The sequence below is a fragment of the Chelonoidis abingdonii genome, chromosome 10 (assembly GCF_003597395.2).
Source record: "Chelonoidis abingdonii isolate Lonesome George chromosome 10, CheloAbing_2.0, whole genome shotgun sequence".
Taxonomy (NCBI): Eukaryota; Metazoa; Chordata; order Testudines; family Testudinidae; genus Chelonoidis; species Chelonoidis abingdonii.
In genome coordinates this window covers 7,532,977-7,548,422 of record NC_133778.1, presented here as the reverse complement: position 1 = coordinate 7,548,422, position 15,446 = coordinate 7,532,977, and the positions used below count along the sequence as shown (strand labels likewise).

The window sequence follows — 15,446 nt, the reverse complement described above, 5'->3', positions numbered from 1 at the left end:
AGTGAGGGCCAGTCATGATGTCATTTCCCCCTTTTATATCTTCTTCCAGCTTGCTGGAAAGCTCTTTTGCTGTGACCTGGGTCAAACAGTTCCCATTGTGTAGAACTATCTCTGAGATATTTCTATTGTACATATTCCTGGAGTAATCCTTATGCTTGTGTGCATTTCCTCAATACACTGTTAACATCCTTGGCAGACAATACAGGTAGCCAGATTCATTTGAACAGTCCAATTAATCAGACCGTTGTACAGGCCACTGTTCCCAAAATGAGGCCTTCCACTAGTTTTGAGGGGTCTAACAAGCTATCCCTCTGAGCCTCTGACTTCAATGTCAACCTTTTATTTATCCATTAAGACTTGTTTCTTAGTACTTGTCATGTCTGCAAGGCAAGTATCAGAGCTGGGCAGTATTATCGATGCAAGAGCTTTAGTGCATGTTCTGTAAGGACAGGACAGTGCTATGGACACCAAAATTCTTTCTTCCCAAGGTAAATTTCTACTTCCACACTTCCCAAGAGATTGTGCTTGCTTCATCGAAAACCCCAACATCCCACCGTCAGTGGCCTTAGAGCATGAAAAATCAGCAAATGACAAGCTCTGTAAGGAACTTCAAATTGAACACTCCCTATGTGAGACCGCACACCCAATCGGGGTCTTCAAATGTTTGCTTCAGGATGGTCTAGATTTGGTGGGTGTCTGGGCAACAAAATGGCAGATGAAAATTCAGTGTTGATACATGTACAGTAATGCACATTGGAAAACATAATGCCAACTCTACAGACAAACTAATGAGGTCTAAATTAACTGTTACCACTTAAGAAAGAAATCTTGGAGTCATCGTGGATAGTTCTCTGAAACATCCATTAAATGTGTAGCAGCAATCAAAATAGCCAACACAATGTTAGGAAATATTAGGAAAGGGATAGATAATAGAAAATAACATAATGTCACTATGTAAACCCATGGTATGCCAACGCCTGGAATACTGTATGCTGTTCTGGTCACCCCACCTCAACAAGGATATATTAGAATTGGAAAAAGTAGAGAGAAACAATAAAATGGTTAGGGGTATGAAGCAATTTTCATACAAGGAGAAATTAATAAGACTGGGACTGTTCATCTTAGAGAAGAGACGATTAAGGGGGATATGATAGAGGTCTGTAAAGTCATGAAGGGTCTGGAGAAAGTGAATAGGGAAGTGTTATTTTTCCCTCACATAGTGCAAGAACCAGGGGTCACCCAATGAAATTAAGAGGCAGCAGATTTAAAACAAACATAAAGAAGTACTATGGAACTCATTGCCAGGGGATGTTGTGAAGGCCAAAAGTATAACTGGGTTCAAAAAAGAATTAGATAAGTTCATGGAGGATAGGTCTGTCAATGGCTATTAGCCAGGATGGTGAATGATGGAACCACATGCTTTGGGGGTTCCTCAACCTCTTACTTCCAGAAACTGGGATGAGAGAATAGTGCAGAGATCACTCAATAAATTATCCTGTTCCGTTCATTCTCTCTGAAGCATCCGGCATTGATCCCTGTTGGAAGACAGGATACTAGGTTAGATGAACCATTGGTCTGACCCAATATGGTCATTCTTATGTTGTTATGCTGAGGGGTGGACAAATAGATGAAATGTTCTGAAGCATAATGTTCAGTCTCCCTTCACCATCAGTTACGAAAATGTCAGATGTATCCAACAGTGGATTGGGAGTCCATTTAACTTAGTTTACAATCTAAGGTCACTTGGCTTTTCAAGAAAAGAGCTTGCACATCTGTGTGTGGGAATATCACTAAAGGAATGACTGTCAGAAGATGATTCCTCCCTCATATAAAGCGGAAAGTTGTTCAGGTGGAGATTGACAGTATAACCACTACATATTATGTGAACCAACAAAGGAGACTGCATTCTTTCCACTGATATGCTGATGTGGTCAGATTATGGGACTCGGGGGCATTCTTCTCGAGATCTACATTTAGCAGGAGAGAGCAATAGGCTACCGGCATAACAGGAACAGTTCTCAGATTCACAAGTGATCCGTAAAGGATCAAGTAGCCCAAGATATCTTCTTGTGTTGGGTCAGTCAGTGTAGACCTGTCTGCTACAAGGTTCAACAAAAAAGTGTCCTTTCTCCTGTTCAAGAACACTCAGTCCATCTTGGATGCCTTCTTTCTACACTTGGGATAGGGCCTTCTGGATATGCTTCCCCCTTTGCATTAATTGAAGAAGCAGTCAAGATGATTTGTCAGAACATGGCAGAAATGATATTGATTGCCCCAGCTTGGCCAAGAGAGTGGTGGCATACAAACCTGCTTCACCTGTCAGACAGGCTTTACATGAGTCTTCCTCTGTCTGCAGATCTCTTGTCACGGCAACATCCTTCATCCAGAACCACAGTGCATTCACCTTGAGAGACTGAGCTATCAGACTTTGATTAGTCTCGTTCCTTGTTGGAACAGAATGTATTGCTTAATTTTACAAAACTGTCTCCTTTTAAAAGTGTTACTGTTTAAAAGGGGCTGGATTTATTGCTTGGATGCAGGGACAATCTGATTCTCCAATTTCAGCTTCCACAGCCTGTATTTTGGAATATTTCACTCACTCATTCATGCCCGTCACCCCAACCGGGGTATGGGCCGCCAACCACAGATCTCCAGAGTCCTCTATCCTGGGCCATTTGCTCTAGCTGGTTCCAGGTATAGCCCATTTTTTTGCTATCTTGCTAATGCCTAATAGGGTCAGGTTGTTGCTCCTCATCTCTGCTGCAAACTGCGCCACCTTTCCTGACTCGTACATGGTCCTCACGTTCCATGTGCCTATGGTAATCCTCCTGGTTGCAAGAAGGGTAATCGGCTTAGTGGCTTCCTCATGGCTTTCACCTCACCCAGCATCATGCATCTTCGAGTTGAAGACCCTTCTTTTTCCAGGGTAAAAGTCTCTGTTGTCTCTATTGTTGGTGTTTCTGTAGCAAGTTGATTTTTTACGGGGTGGAGTTGCTAGCCCCACGCCCAAACCTGCTCCTTTATCCTGACTTGGGACAGGCAGATGGCCCCAAAGGACCTCTCTGGTGGAGTTTTTGGAATATTTAATATACTTAAAATCTGAAGGGCCATCTAATTCTTCTTTAAAAGTTTTCTTAGCAGCTATTTCAGCTTACTGTGTTTTAGTAAATGGTACAGTACATTGCTGTTTGTACATGATTCTGTTAAAAGGTTTATAAAGGTCCCTAATCTCCTTTAAGGGATCCAGTCCCATCTTTGAATCTAAATTTGGTTTTACATGTGCCTGAGGTCACCTTTTCAGCCCTTGGAAAAATGTTTATTATATTTATCAACTAAAATGGTCTTCGTTATTGCTATGATATCAGACAAAAGCGTGAGAGAATTGCACACCCTGAGGGCTAACTTGCCATTTATGATTTTACATAAAGATAAGGTGGTTCTTAGACCTAATCGATAGTTTTTACCAAAAATAGTGTCTGAGTTTCCTATCAGACAACTAATTTACCAGGTTTTTCCCCAGAAACCTCATGCTAATAAGTGGGAGTCTGCAGGTATTTCTAATTAAAAACCCATGGTGGGCCCATGTCAGCTCACTCAGGCTTACAGAGCTCAAGCTCAGGCTGCAGCCTGAGCCACGAAGTCTACATTGCAATTAAACAACCCTGCAGCCTGAGCCCTGTAAGCCTGAGTCAGCTGGCAGGGTCAGCCGCATGTGTCTAATTGCAGTGTAGACATAGCCTGTGTTACATACTTTAGATGCTGGAAGGATTCTTGCATGTTACTGAGATAGAACCAATAGTTTTAGGAAGTCTTTTAGATTGTTTATTTCTTATACTAAGAATCATATGGGTCAAAGTGTTCCTGCTCAGACTGTTTCCAGAGGGGTTAAACAGTGCATAGGTCAGTGTTACAAATTACCAGAAATTCCTATGCCTTCTGTGGTACAGTCTCATTCTTCTAGAGCAGTAGCAGCATCTTTTGCTTATCTTAAACATGTTCCTATTAGGGAAATTTGCAAGGCTGCTACCTGGAAGACAGTGTACACATTCACTAAACATTATATTCTGAATGTAGCTTCTAGACTGGATACCAAATTTGGCAAAGTGGTGGTGATTTAATTACGACTTTGTTCCACCTCCTGGGTTTTCAGCACTGCTTGTCAAACTACCTATAAGTGGGAATATGCAGAGCCACTCAAAGAAATGGAGGTTATTTTCTTGTAACCAGGATTCTTCAAGATGACTCTGCATATTCACACTTCCCACCACCTTCCCCACTTTCTCAGAGTGCTATTATGGTCTCTCTGGGTTAGCAGTGGAAGGAACTGGGGAAGTAGAGGACACTGTGTCCCCTTATGTAATCTCACCCATGGAACATTCAAAAATACTGAGAAGAGGGCTAGGAGGGGGCATGCACGTGCTCCAACAGGCAGTGCTTGGAAAAGGTTCTACTGTTAGGCATCACCAGGTGGTGCAGTCTTCATAGGTGGGAATATGTGGAGCCACTCAAAGAACTCTGGTTGTAAGAAGCTTCCTGTCTTAAAAACAAAGTATGCACATGTAAATAACAGTTCACCACTTCTCCTTTGTCCCAGTAAGAGACTGAAAGAATTGTCAAAGCTAGAACAGAGGCATTCTGCTCCCGTTTGTTTCAGGTTTACATTAGAGCATCTAGTCTATCATGGTCCTGTCTTGGTGTAGCTAGACACAACTTGTTGAGGTATAAAAGTCAGCACTTGTCTGTAATTAGTTCCTCCTATTTCCTCCCCAGTTAGCAGGAGTTGTTGCTTGTTAATTGCTGCTGCAGAATATTCTTCCTTTTCTCTTAGAAATAATTGTCTTCTATATTTGTGTAAATAAGTGATTGCTTCTGGTAAGCCTGAGCCAAATGAGAAAAACCATGGAAGCGCCTCTCAAAAACAATACTCACTTGTTTTACCTCAGTAATTCACCTTATATGTATAGCTCATATGTTTTTAATTCCATCTTGTCTGAGTTTCCTTTTGGATCTGTCTCTTTATTTACATTGTTTTCGGGGAGAGGGTGGGGGGTTCTGTCATGGGGATAGATGTGGGGTTGTCATCCGAAAGCCTCCAGAAGGAACTTACAAAAAATGTATTGAAGCAGGGAAAAGAACAGGGCACATTGGCCAAGACAAAAGAAGACCAAAACTACCCTGACCTTAACTTCCTCACCCTTCTGCAGGAAGGGCTATGAGAGATGCATTGACTAAGAGGTTGACTTACAAGAAATGATTCAAATATATTGACTATTTTCAGAGTACTAGCTTTCTTAACAACCAGAAGCTGTAAAGTCCAAGGACTCACCTCCCCTAGTAGCAGAACCTCATGTGAGGTGGTTTGTTTGTTTTGTTTTGTTCTTTTATATCTTCCACAATGAAGATGAACCTAGCCTATTTCTATTGTAGATGTCATTTAGGCAATCTGATTGGCTAATGTAGAAATTGTCACCTGTTAAAATATTTTTAATTGTCTATGCTTTCATTTTATAACTGTTTAGTATGAAGAGGAAAAAGTATGTTTCTGGAATTGATCACCAGGTGTGATGCTCCTCAATCTCGCCTGAATTCCTAACATATCATTAAGCACTGGAAAATGTCCTTTGTCTAGATTTTAATTGTTTAATAGTAAATTATTCTAATTGCTTCTTAATTTGTTTTAAATGCAATAAATAAGTGCAATGTAGAAATATGACATTAGAGAGTCTGAATGGCCTACAAATAAGCATTTGTGTTATAATGTTAATATGTGTACCTCTCTTTAATAGGAATTGCAGGCTGCTTTGGAATTGCAATGTATTCAGAATAATCAAATGTCAGTGGCCTTAGAGCATGAAAAATCAGCAAATGATAATCTCCGTAAGGAACTTCAAATTGAACACTCTCGATGTGAGGCTTTGCTGTCCCAAGAACGAAACAAACTGACAGAGGTACAAAGAAATTTGGAGGTTGAGAAGAATCACTCCTTAGAGCTTTTGAATGCCTTGAACCATGAACGTGTTTTGACAGAACAACTGAGTATGAGAGTAAATGAAGATTCTTCTTGTCAGCATAAAGAATCGTTGGTGGAACAAACCTTTGTGCAAGAACTGCAGGCTCAGTTGGATGCAGAGAGATCCCGTGCGATGGAGCTAGCTGCTATAATTGAGAAGACACACCAGCAAGCCATTCAATCTAAGAGGCAGCTAGAAGCTGAGGTACAAATGTGTTGTGAAGAAACACAAAAGGAAAGAGAAATCAGTACCAAGTTACGAGCTACACTGGAGTCTCTGCAGAGTCAAAAACAGGAGGTAATCCGCTCCTTGGAGATACAGAGGGAAAGAGAGGCAAAACTAAAAGTTGATTGGGAACAATTGCAGACACTTTTCAGGACAATGAAAGAACAGGAGAAAACCAAGAAAGAAGAATGGGAAAAAGAGAGACGAGAAGAGCAAAGGGCAGAATTTGAGAAACGGAAGGAATGGCAGAAAGACAAAGAGAGAGTGGTGAGATTTTCAACTTCAGATCTGCCATTATATTGAAACAGCCAGATAATTTTGCTATACTATATGGTAGATCACAATATGTAGAATATGTTCTTTCTTAGCGCTTGTGTCAAGTATTTCATTTGTGGAACTAGTCAGAAAACCTTTGAGGAAGCCATTTTCTGTAGAAAATGCAGTTCTGTTGAAATCAAAATGCTTTGTGAAATCGTGTTAAATTTCACCAATAGTTTGTTTCACAGAAAGGAGAAAAGTTCCGACAGTATCCCATTCTGACTGTCGAACATTTCATTTTGATTTTTCCTTTTTAAGTGAATTTGTTTTGAATTTTTATTTTGTATATTAATATATATTATAGTATAAAATAAAAGTTGAAATCAAAATGAAATGTTTTCATTTTGTTGAAATGAAACATTTTGATCTGAAGTGAATTTCTAGGACAAATTTTCTTTTGTGAAGAATATTGAAATGTTTGAGTTTTGTTCCAAACCAGAGTGAAAACAAGTTTCAGAACCTCAGAATTCCCAATGAAATGGAATTTCCATTTTACACACTGCCCTATGTGTTTCACTTCAATGGTACATAGCAGTCTCTTACTTTGGAAGTCACCTTAGGGACAGTTCCCCATTTCTCAAGACATCTTTGGGCAACCTGTGCTGTTTGTGAATTGCCTTGGGTTTGGGTAGTATGTTGTCCATGTGACCACAGGGTTCCTTGATGATGTTGAGGAAATCTGGGCACATATGGGGGCATGGGAGTGGGATCTTCATCCTTGGAGTGGAAAAGGCATCTAGTGTTGACCACATTTCTCCTCTGATTATCAATACAGAGTCTTGGAGACTGTTAATTTAAAAAGTAGAATTCGCTGTGCTGAAAGGGCAAGAGTGACCTTGCTCAGGTTCATCATTGTCCCTCCATCCTCAGAGTACTCTCCTTCTTCAGATGGACATTTCTCTCCTTGGTTTCCAGACTGTGGTTGCTGTCTCCAGCAGGATTAAGAAAACAAAGGAGTTTGTGTGTGTGTGTATTGTTTTTTTTGGGGTGTCTGGGGAGTTCCTCTGTTGGACTGAAGCACTGATGTGGGACTTGTCTTTGTGACCCTGCCTCCTTTTGGAAAATCTCTTAAGGGGAGGGGAGTGTAAGTGCAAGCTATGCCTGCTCTTGACAGGGCTGTTTTCAGGAGTGTTTACCACAGTAAGATTTTTCTTCTTTGTCCTTGTCAGAGGAAGGAGGTGAAGGGATAGGGAGTGGCTATAAGGGGGTTATAGGAAAAATGACCCCTTGAGCAGGATCCCTGTGCAACCAGCTGCTCCTGAGACTTTGTTTGCTATGATACTGCACGGAGGGAGCATACCTGAATGTAGCACAGTGCACTGGTTCTCATAGTAAGTCACTGGTCCCCAACCCTTTCGTCTGGTGGGCACCAGATGAAGGACCGTGGCAACGGTCGAGCATCCGCCGAAATGCTGCTGAATTTCGGCAGCGACACCTCTCGATGATGGATGCTTGACCGCTGGCCAGGACCCCTGTAGTGCATTGCCTGGAATGCAGCTGCAGTGAACAAGCCTGACCTTGCTCCTGCACAGTTTTTGAATGGGAGAGGGCTCTGAGGTTCAACCCTAGTATATGGAGAAGTGAGCCTGGGTCAGGACAGGCAAAATATCCCAGCTTCTGCCTGAGAAAGCCCTGCTGCACATTCTTATGTACAACTTCCCTGTCCTTGGGAAGGACTGCAGCAACCATCAGAGAGCAGAAAATGGAAGGTTCACAGGTAGAAGAGCAGGAGCTTTGAGGGCCAGGCTGTGTTGAGGGGGTGGTTCTGATGCCAGAATTGTCTTTGGAAGAGTCTCCCTCTCTCCTGTCTGTGGCAGAAGAGTAATTCTATGTGCAGGAGACTGAAGCAGAAAATAATATTTTAATTTTAACTTTTTTAAAGTGAAATAAATTAGACAGGTAACCTCTTCCTTGCAGTATTCTCTGGCTATCTGGTCTCAAAGGCTTGATCTACATAGTTCTATCAGCAAGGTGCACATCTTAGAGCTGTCGTTGTTACTTAGTAATATCTATAAGTGTGGTGTTTACTGGCAGTCTGTACATGTAAATTACCGATGACTTCTTATTCTTATTCCAATAGCATGAATTGGAGTTGCAACACCAGAGGGATGAACACAGAATCAAGGAGCTGCAGCAGACACTCGCAGAATTAGAGAAACAAGAAAGAAATCTTGCCTCTCAGAAAAGTCAGCGAGAGCTTTCTTCATGTCCTATAAAAAATGATTATAATGCCAACTTGTCCTTAACAACTGAGACTGAAGCATTGCACCTGCAGCAGCAGCAACTTGAGAAGATAAGGCAACAGTTGCTTTTTGCTGCTGTCCACCTAAATGAGTTCATATATAAAACTGTAGACAAGTGAGTAGTAAGAATATTTAAATCGTTTTAAGCTATTGTTCTTTGAAATAGCTTGCACTGGCCACTGTTGGAGACAGGCTGCTGGACTAGCTGCATCACTGGTCTGATCCAGTATGGCACTTCTGTTTCTTACTAGGATTTCTCACTTCTCTGAGTTCGCACAATAAAGGCTCGAGTTTCAAAATGTAGGCCTCTGCGCTAAAACCATATCCGGCACTGTTTTGAATTTCCTACCGTAGAAGTTAAGAAACATTGCTACTCTCAGCCCACCACAGTTAAATTACGCCTCTAAAGTTCCAGAAGTAAAAAGCTCACTCTAGTAAAAAGTTATAATTAATGTTGTAGTGTTATCTAGAATAACAGCAAACAAAGCCACTTACTGAAAACCTGATAATTTGTATTTAACAGAACAGTTAATGATTGGTCTGCATCAAATGATGAAGCTATAGCATCTTTATTGCATACTTTAAAGGAGCTGAAATCGGAGTTATTGACCTCTTCTACACCTCTGGTAAGGGAGACAACATATATATGTTTTATTTCAATATACTTCTATTTCTGCTTTTGGCTGCAATTTTACATGTAAACTGCACCTTTGTACAACTTCCAAAGGGACTAACTCCTCCCTTCCCTTGGGGATGCAGGGAAGGGGGAACAGTTTAGTACTTATTATCTTACTTTTATTGAGTTGATGTGTGTTCATCTTATGGTATGTCTATGCTACCTGCCAGATTGGCAGGCAGCAATCAATCCAGCAGGGATTGATTTCTCGTGTCTAGTCTAGACACAATAAATTGACCCCTGGGCGCTCTCCCCTATGGCACATGTTGCTTCCTGTTTTATAGGCATCCAGAGACAGATTTACCATTTAGCAAATTTTTCAGTAGTTTTCCAAAAGCACAGTTGTGGCTTGAAGTCACAGGAGGAAGGATTTAATTGAAGCATCCATAGTATTTTGGATATTGTATTCAGTCTAGGAATAGTCCAAGACCCAAGTTAACTAGTGCGGAAGAATTTACTGGGTACAAAAATATGTCTCGAACTAAATATAGCTTTAAAATCTTCCAAAAACATTGCCCTGTCATTCAGGTTCTTTCTGTAAGTCATATTTCAATCCAGTTCCGTGTAAATGGAGAAGGAGATTCCCTAAACCCAATCTGTCCAGCCTTTCTTAACTGCTTTAAACAAAAAAGCCTAATCTTGACTTTGTGGCTATAGCCTGCCTTTACCACTCTTTCAGTAACATGCTCCTAGAAAAACCTTGTGAGAAATATTTGAAGATGACTTTTGAGAACCTGTCCCTCTGACTCAAAATCTCTGGGTGTGTTTTTTATAATTAGACCAGTGCTACAGAGCACAGTCTGAGAAGAAAACTTGCTGTTTCTCCATGAAGAGCTGGTCACCTACTGCCAATTCTCATTGTTTCCAACTGCTTAATCACATTAAAAGAAACAAAAACCCCACAATACTTTCTTTTTATTACTTTTCAAGTAAGTAATTGCTGTAGTTGTCAAAGCGATGTTGCTGATCGTAATGGGAAGGTAGGTGGAATGTGTGATTCTTCTTCGAGTGATTGCTCATATCCATGCCAGTAGGTGTACGTGCCGTGCGTGCACGTTTGTCGGAAGACTTTTACCCTAGCAACTCCAGCGGGCCGGCAGGTCGCCCCCTAGAGTGGCGCCGTCATGGCGGGTAATATATGACCTTCAATATCTGCCAGGCCTCCCCTGTTCACTTTTCCGCATAGTTCAGCTGTATTAAATTTTAAAAAATAATAACAGAACACAGAACGTCTTAGTTCGCGAGATAGTCGATGGCCCGGACTTCTCTTATAATCACAAAAGAGTTAATGTCCACACACTCGAGAGGGTGGATGATGATATAACCCCATTCATTGACATTGTTTCTATGGCTTTGCAGCTACATCAGATATCAGAGAGAATATCAGGTTCACAAACCTAACCTTAATACATTGTTTGGCTCCCAGTTTACACGTCCTACAATTTGCTCGACCTCAGAGCCCTGGATGTTCGTCTGTTGCACAGAGTACGTACGCTCGTATTTCCCTTCCTGATTTCTTTGGAATTCAGGGAAAAAAAAAATCCGGAAGGAGCAAAATTGTCCAAAATTTTTTAGCAAAGTGAGAAAGATTGAAAAATCATTTGAGCTTTGAAGCATTTTTAACATTTTCAAATTTTAAAAAAAATAAAGATAAAATTCAAATAAATTTCAAAAAAAAAATCAATTTGGATTCTATAAAAGCAAAATATTTTTTGAAAAAAATGACTTGTTTTAAGTGCGTGACAACAATTTGGTGAAAGCAGGCACAGAATTGTAATGTTTGGTGCCCCTTGGACGCCCTAATCTTGCATTTTTTTTGTCTGAAAAAAAAACTTGTCTAACAAAAATGTCACCATGGGTGTAATTCTACATACAAATTTCAAATTTATGCAAAACGGTTATCCATTCAGGTTTCATAAGATAAATTAGCTGCATAGCTACATAAGAGAGACTTTATTTATAGGAAGACCATATGCGGTGCCAAAAAGCACCCTCTTATCTTCTGCCTATGTTTGAACAGTTTCCATTATTAATACAGTATCGTCTTTTTATTTCTGGCATTGTTCACTTAAATCGAGACTTAGTCTATAAAGTCTTTTATCCAGTTTAAAATTAAAAACACTTGTTTAACTACTCTCTTGTGACTATTAAGTTATGGTTCACAGGATCTGTAACTAATAATAAAGAAGCAGTAGGCTATAGAAGTCAGATTTAGAATGCCAATATATTGAGCAAATCCATTTTAGTCCCTCCACCCGTAGTCTAGATAGAGGAATCACTTAATCATATCAATGGGCGCCATGGGAACGAATGGCGATTTTGGATACTTTTTCCATTTTAAACTCCTCACTTCTTGAGGGTTCACTAGAGACTTTATTAGCAACAGATAAACTTGTCATCCAGGTCTTTGTAGTATCCAACAAGGGACTACATAAAAAGAAAATGAAACCAAACAGGAGGTAAACTGATCAACGAGCAAACATATGCGAGATACTCAGAGCTCACTCAGCGAAGGGTGGGGGGATGGAGGCAGTATCAACTCATAAATAAACAGTTTTGCTAAATCGTGGCTCATAACAAAAATAACTTACTCAATTGCCAAAGATTAATTATCAAGTTCTAAGAAAACTGAAAAAATCAAATATTATATTTCCGAACAAATTTGAAACGCTACAACAGTTTTCAAGGTAACACCTTATGTTTATTTCAGAAACGAAAATAAGTTATAAGAAAACATTTAGCTGTTGTTTTATATTCCAGTTCTTTTTTGTGTCATTTGGCTATACATTTGTCGGCTAAGTCAGTTACTGTTTCACTTGTATAGATAAGGCAATCCAAAGCCACTGAGTAAGCTTATTCCACTGACTAATACAATAGCTGGCTTGAGCTCCATATTATCTATCAAAGGTGCAAAACATACAAGAATGTGGAATTATTTTAAAAACATCACTTGATAAAAATGGTTATTAAAGGTAAATGTTTAAAAAACAAAATATATATGATATAGGATTGGGGAAGACAGCTGACATCTGGACAGTGCTTAGAATTTGCACAAAGCAAAATTGCTTTAAAAGTTAATGATACAGTATAGTAGCATAATCAGCACTTACCCAAATTTAGGTGAAATAGATATTAAAATACAGTTTCGATAAACTAAGAATCTGAATAATCGCGCGAAACAGGCTCATGAAAAGTTGTACAGAGATTTGGTGCAGAAAGCAAATAAGTATCAATGAAGTGGGAGATTGTCCCTCAAAATTTAGCATTGGATAGGTTTCCAGTTTAGAAAAACTAAAAGACCAAATTATGTAATTTAAATTATTCAAAAACAAACAAACAAAAACCTAGGTCAAGTTTTTTATATGTAAAGTCACCATTTGACAACATTCCTAATTCAGAATTCAGGCTACAAAGCAGACTTAACTCAACAACATTTTTTGCCTTTATTGAAGCTTATAAAAAAATCAGAGCACTAATGGTAATTAAGTAGGAGGTTTTGTTGTATTTTAATATGAACTGTAACCATAACATTGTTGTTATACAACTATAGGCGCAACTCAATGAATCTGAACACAAAGCGTTACATTCGTATACCATGAGGTTCAGGTTTCTCGTTCTGCACCTGGAATTGATAAACTTCTCAGGTTATGGCGTAAATAGCATTCTCCTGATAAGTAAATAACAAAGAACACCTATATGACATAGCACAGAGTCCTGAATTGTCATTACAATGTCTGTTATTATGAAGGTCACAAGTAATGCAAGGCCTGGAAAAAAACGTCCAACGAAAAAACCTAGGGCAGGAGACATTGCAAAAGAGTTTTCTAACGATTAAATCTTATTTTGAACCAAAGCTTTTCTTTAGTGTTTCGTAAAAAGAAACTCTTAAAGGTGTAAGGTCTTGCACAAAAAATCATAATCAGATATTCATATTAGAGTAAGTAATATCTCCCTGTAGTAAACATCAGAGAGATACATTTTGGAGGCAATTAGAAGGAATTGACAAAATGTTTTAAATACATTTTATGTGTAAATAAACACGCCTGAAACATTTTGAGAGTATAGTACTTCTGACACACTGCTTTTTTTAAGGAGAACTGGACTCTTTGGCCTCTTAACCGAAGGATGGATGGGAGGCATCCCATGAATGGCCTCTTTGCATCCACCGCAGGAACAGGAAGCTAGGCCCGATGGTTGCTCTTCCAACGTTCGCGAGCCGGGCTGGGTGGCACACGCCTTTCTGAAAATTCCGTGGAGTGACCAACCTCTTCTAATGCGTTTCCCGATATCCGATTCCCGTTGATTTGCCCGTCAACGGTCCTTCTGAAGGTGCGCAGGACAAGGGCCCGCTTGATTCTAGCATTCACGCTTGCCAGTGCCGGCATGGCCCCGCAGCCATTGGTTCTCTCTGCTGCTGACTGTTGGAAGCTGGACCTGTTTCCCTGCCTGCTTTACCTGGATCGATAAGCAAGACCACGGCCGGCTTTGTCAACCCCGACCTCCAGTGCTGCACCTCCAGACGTGGCTCCCTGCGTGGCGACTAGGTCGAGTTGCATTGCTCTTCCCAGTGAGGAGGCAGTGCTTCTGGAAAGTAGGAACCGTCTACAAGGGAACAGTACGTAGCCAAAATGGAAACGTTTACGTGGCTGGTGCGCAGGAGAGGCGCTTACACCCACGATGTTTCTCTCGCACCAATCGAGTCCTCAAATTACTTTGGGATTCGCGTAAAGCAGCAAGGCCTGGGCGGCTAGTACAACTCTCCGGGTTCAACGATATAGCGAGGCTATCTCCACCTTCCACCCGGAGACGAAGGGCGCGTCTGGCTTCTCATCAGGCAGTTCACCATAGTGGTTATCTTAATCTGCAGACATGGACATTGGTCCGATGGTTGGCTAGATTCCTTAAAGGCTGGAAGCGTCTTACGCCCTTGACCCAGGTCTCGCCACCCGCGCGCGACGCCCCCCATTCCTGCGGCGATCTCAACGCTGGGTGTGTGGCGTGTCTTGTAGTGTCCAACCATACAAGCAGGGAGTCCACGGGCTACGTGGTTCCGTCCCTACGTTAGGTCCATGGATGAAGGACAGCATGCCCTGGGTGTGCTCATAGCACTTCTTCTGCTATGGCGCGTGTCAGAGCTGCGCGCCCTTGTGGTGGAGCCTGCCAATATGGACGTGTAAGGTTGCCGACAGGAATCGGGACATCAAATAGTACAACATGAAGTGCCTGTTTTAAAAAAGGCTACCACACCGCCTATTCTCATGTGTACCCATAAGTGTCCGTCTTGGCTATTCTATTCAACAGAGATCAATATTCTCGCCACTGTATTCTTCCCGAAACCTCATCGTTTTATTCTCCTCGCAGGGAGCAGCAGGTACACATCCTTAGACGTGCGTAGTCCACTCGCCTTTTATATACGAACGAAACCGTTCCGTAGATTCCACAAGCTTTTTGGTCGCCGTAGCTGAGCATTAAGGGGTGTTGTTGCTCATCTCACCACAGAGGATCTCCTCGTGGGTGACGTTCCTCTAACGGGAGCATCGTATGAACTGGCCCATCTCCCTTCGGCCAGTAACTGCGCACTCTAAACAGAGCCAGCTACTATCAGCACGTGTTGCGTTGCCTATGCGCGAGTAACCCGTCCGAGGAAATATGCAGGGCCAGACCACCTGGTCCTCGGCCGTGCATCCACCTGTGCTCCCATTACGCCCTGGTCCACGCAGTCTAGAGATACGCAGCCTTTCGGCTCTGCGTGTTGCGCACTGTGACCTCTCACTCGACCCCACTGCCTAGGGTAAGGCTGGATCACCATAACTGGTATCGAGTATGAGCAAATCACGCAGGAAAGACGGTTACTCACCTTTGTAACTGGTTGTTCTTCGAGATGTTTGCTCATATCCTTCCCACCCCGCTCCTTCCGTAACTGTCGGAAGTGCCGGCAAGAAGGAACTGAGGGAGCGGCGGCCGGCAGGGGTA

At 41.4% G+C, this 15,446-nt stretch overlaps 1 protein-coding gene across 4 annotated transcripts in view; it reads left to right on the top strand.

Annotated features, from left to right (window-relative positions):
- PCNT (pericentrin) overlaps positions 1-15,446 on the top strand; it is a 282,663-nt gene that overhangs the window by 242,615 nt on the left and 24,602 nt on the right. For all 4 annotated transcript variants that reach the window (XM_075069898.1, XM_075069897.1, XM_075069895.1 and 1 more), the window contains 3 exons: positions 5,787-6,503; positions 8,635-8,912; positions 9,321-9,423. In XM_075069898.1, the coding sequence (XP_074925999.1) occupies positions 5,787-6,503; positions 8,635-8,912; positions 9,321-9,423 (1,098 nt within the window). The remainder of the gene's footprint in view (positions 1-5,786; positions 6,504-8,634; positions 8,913-9,320; positions 9,424-15,446) is intronic.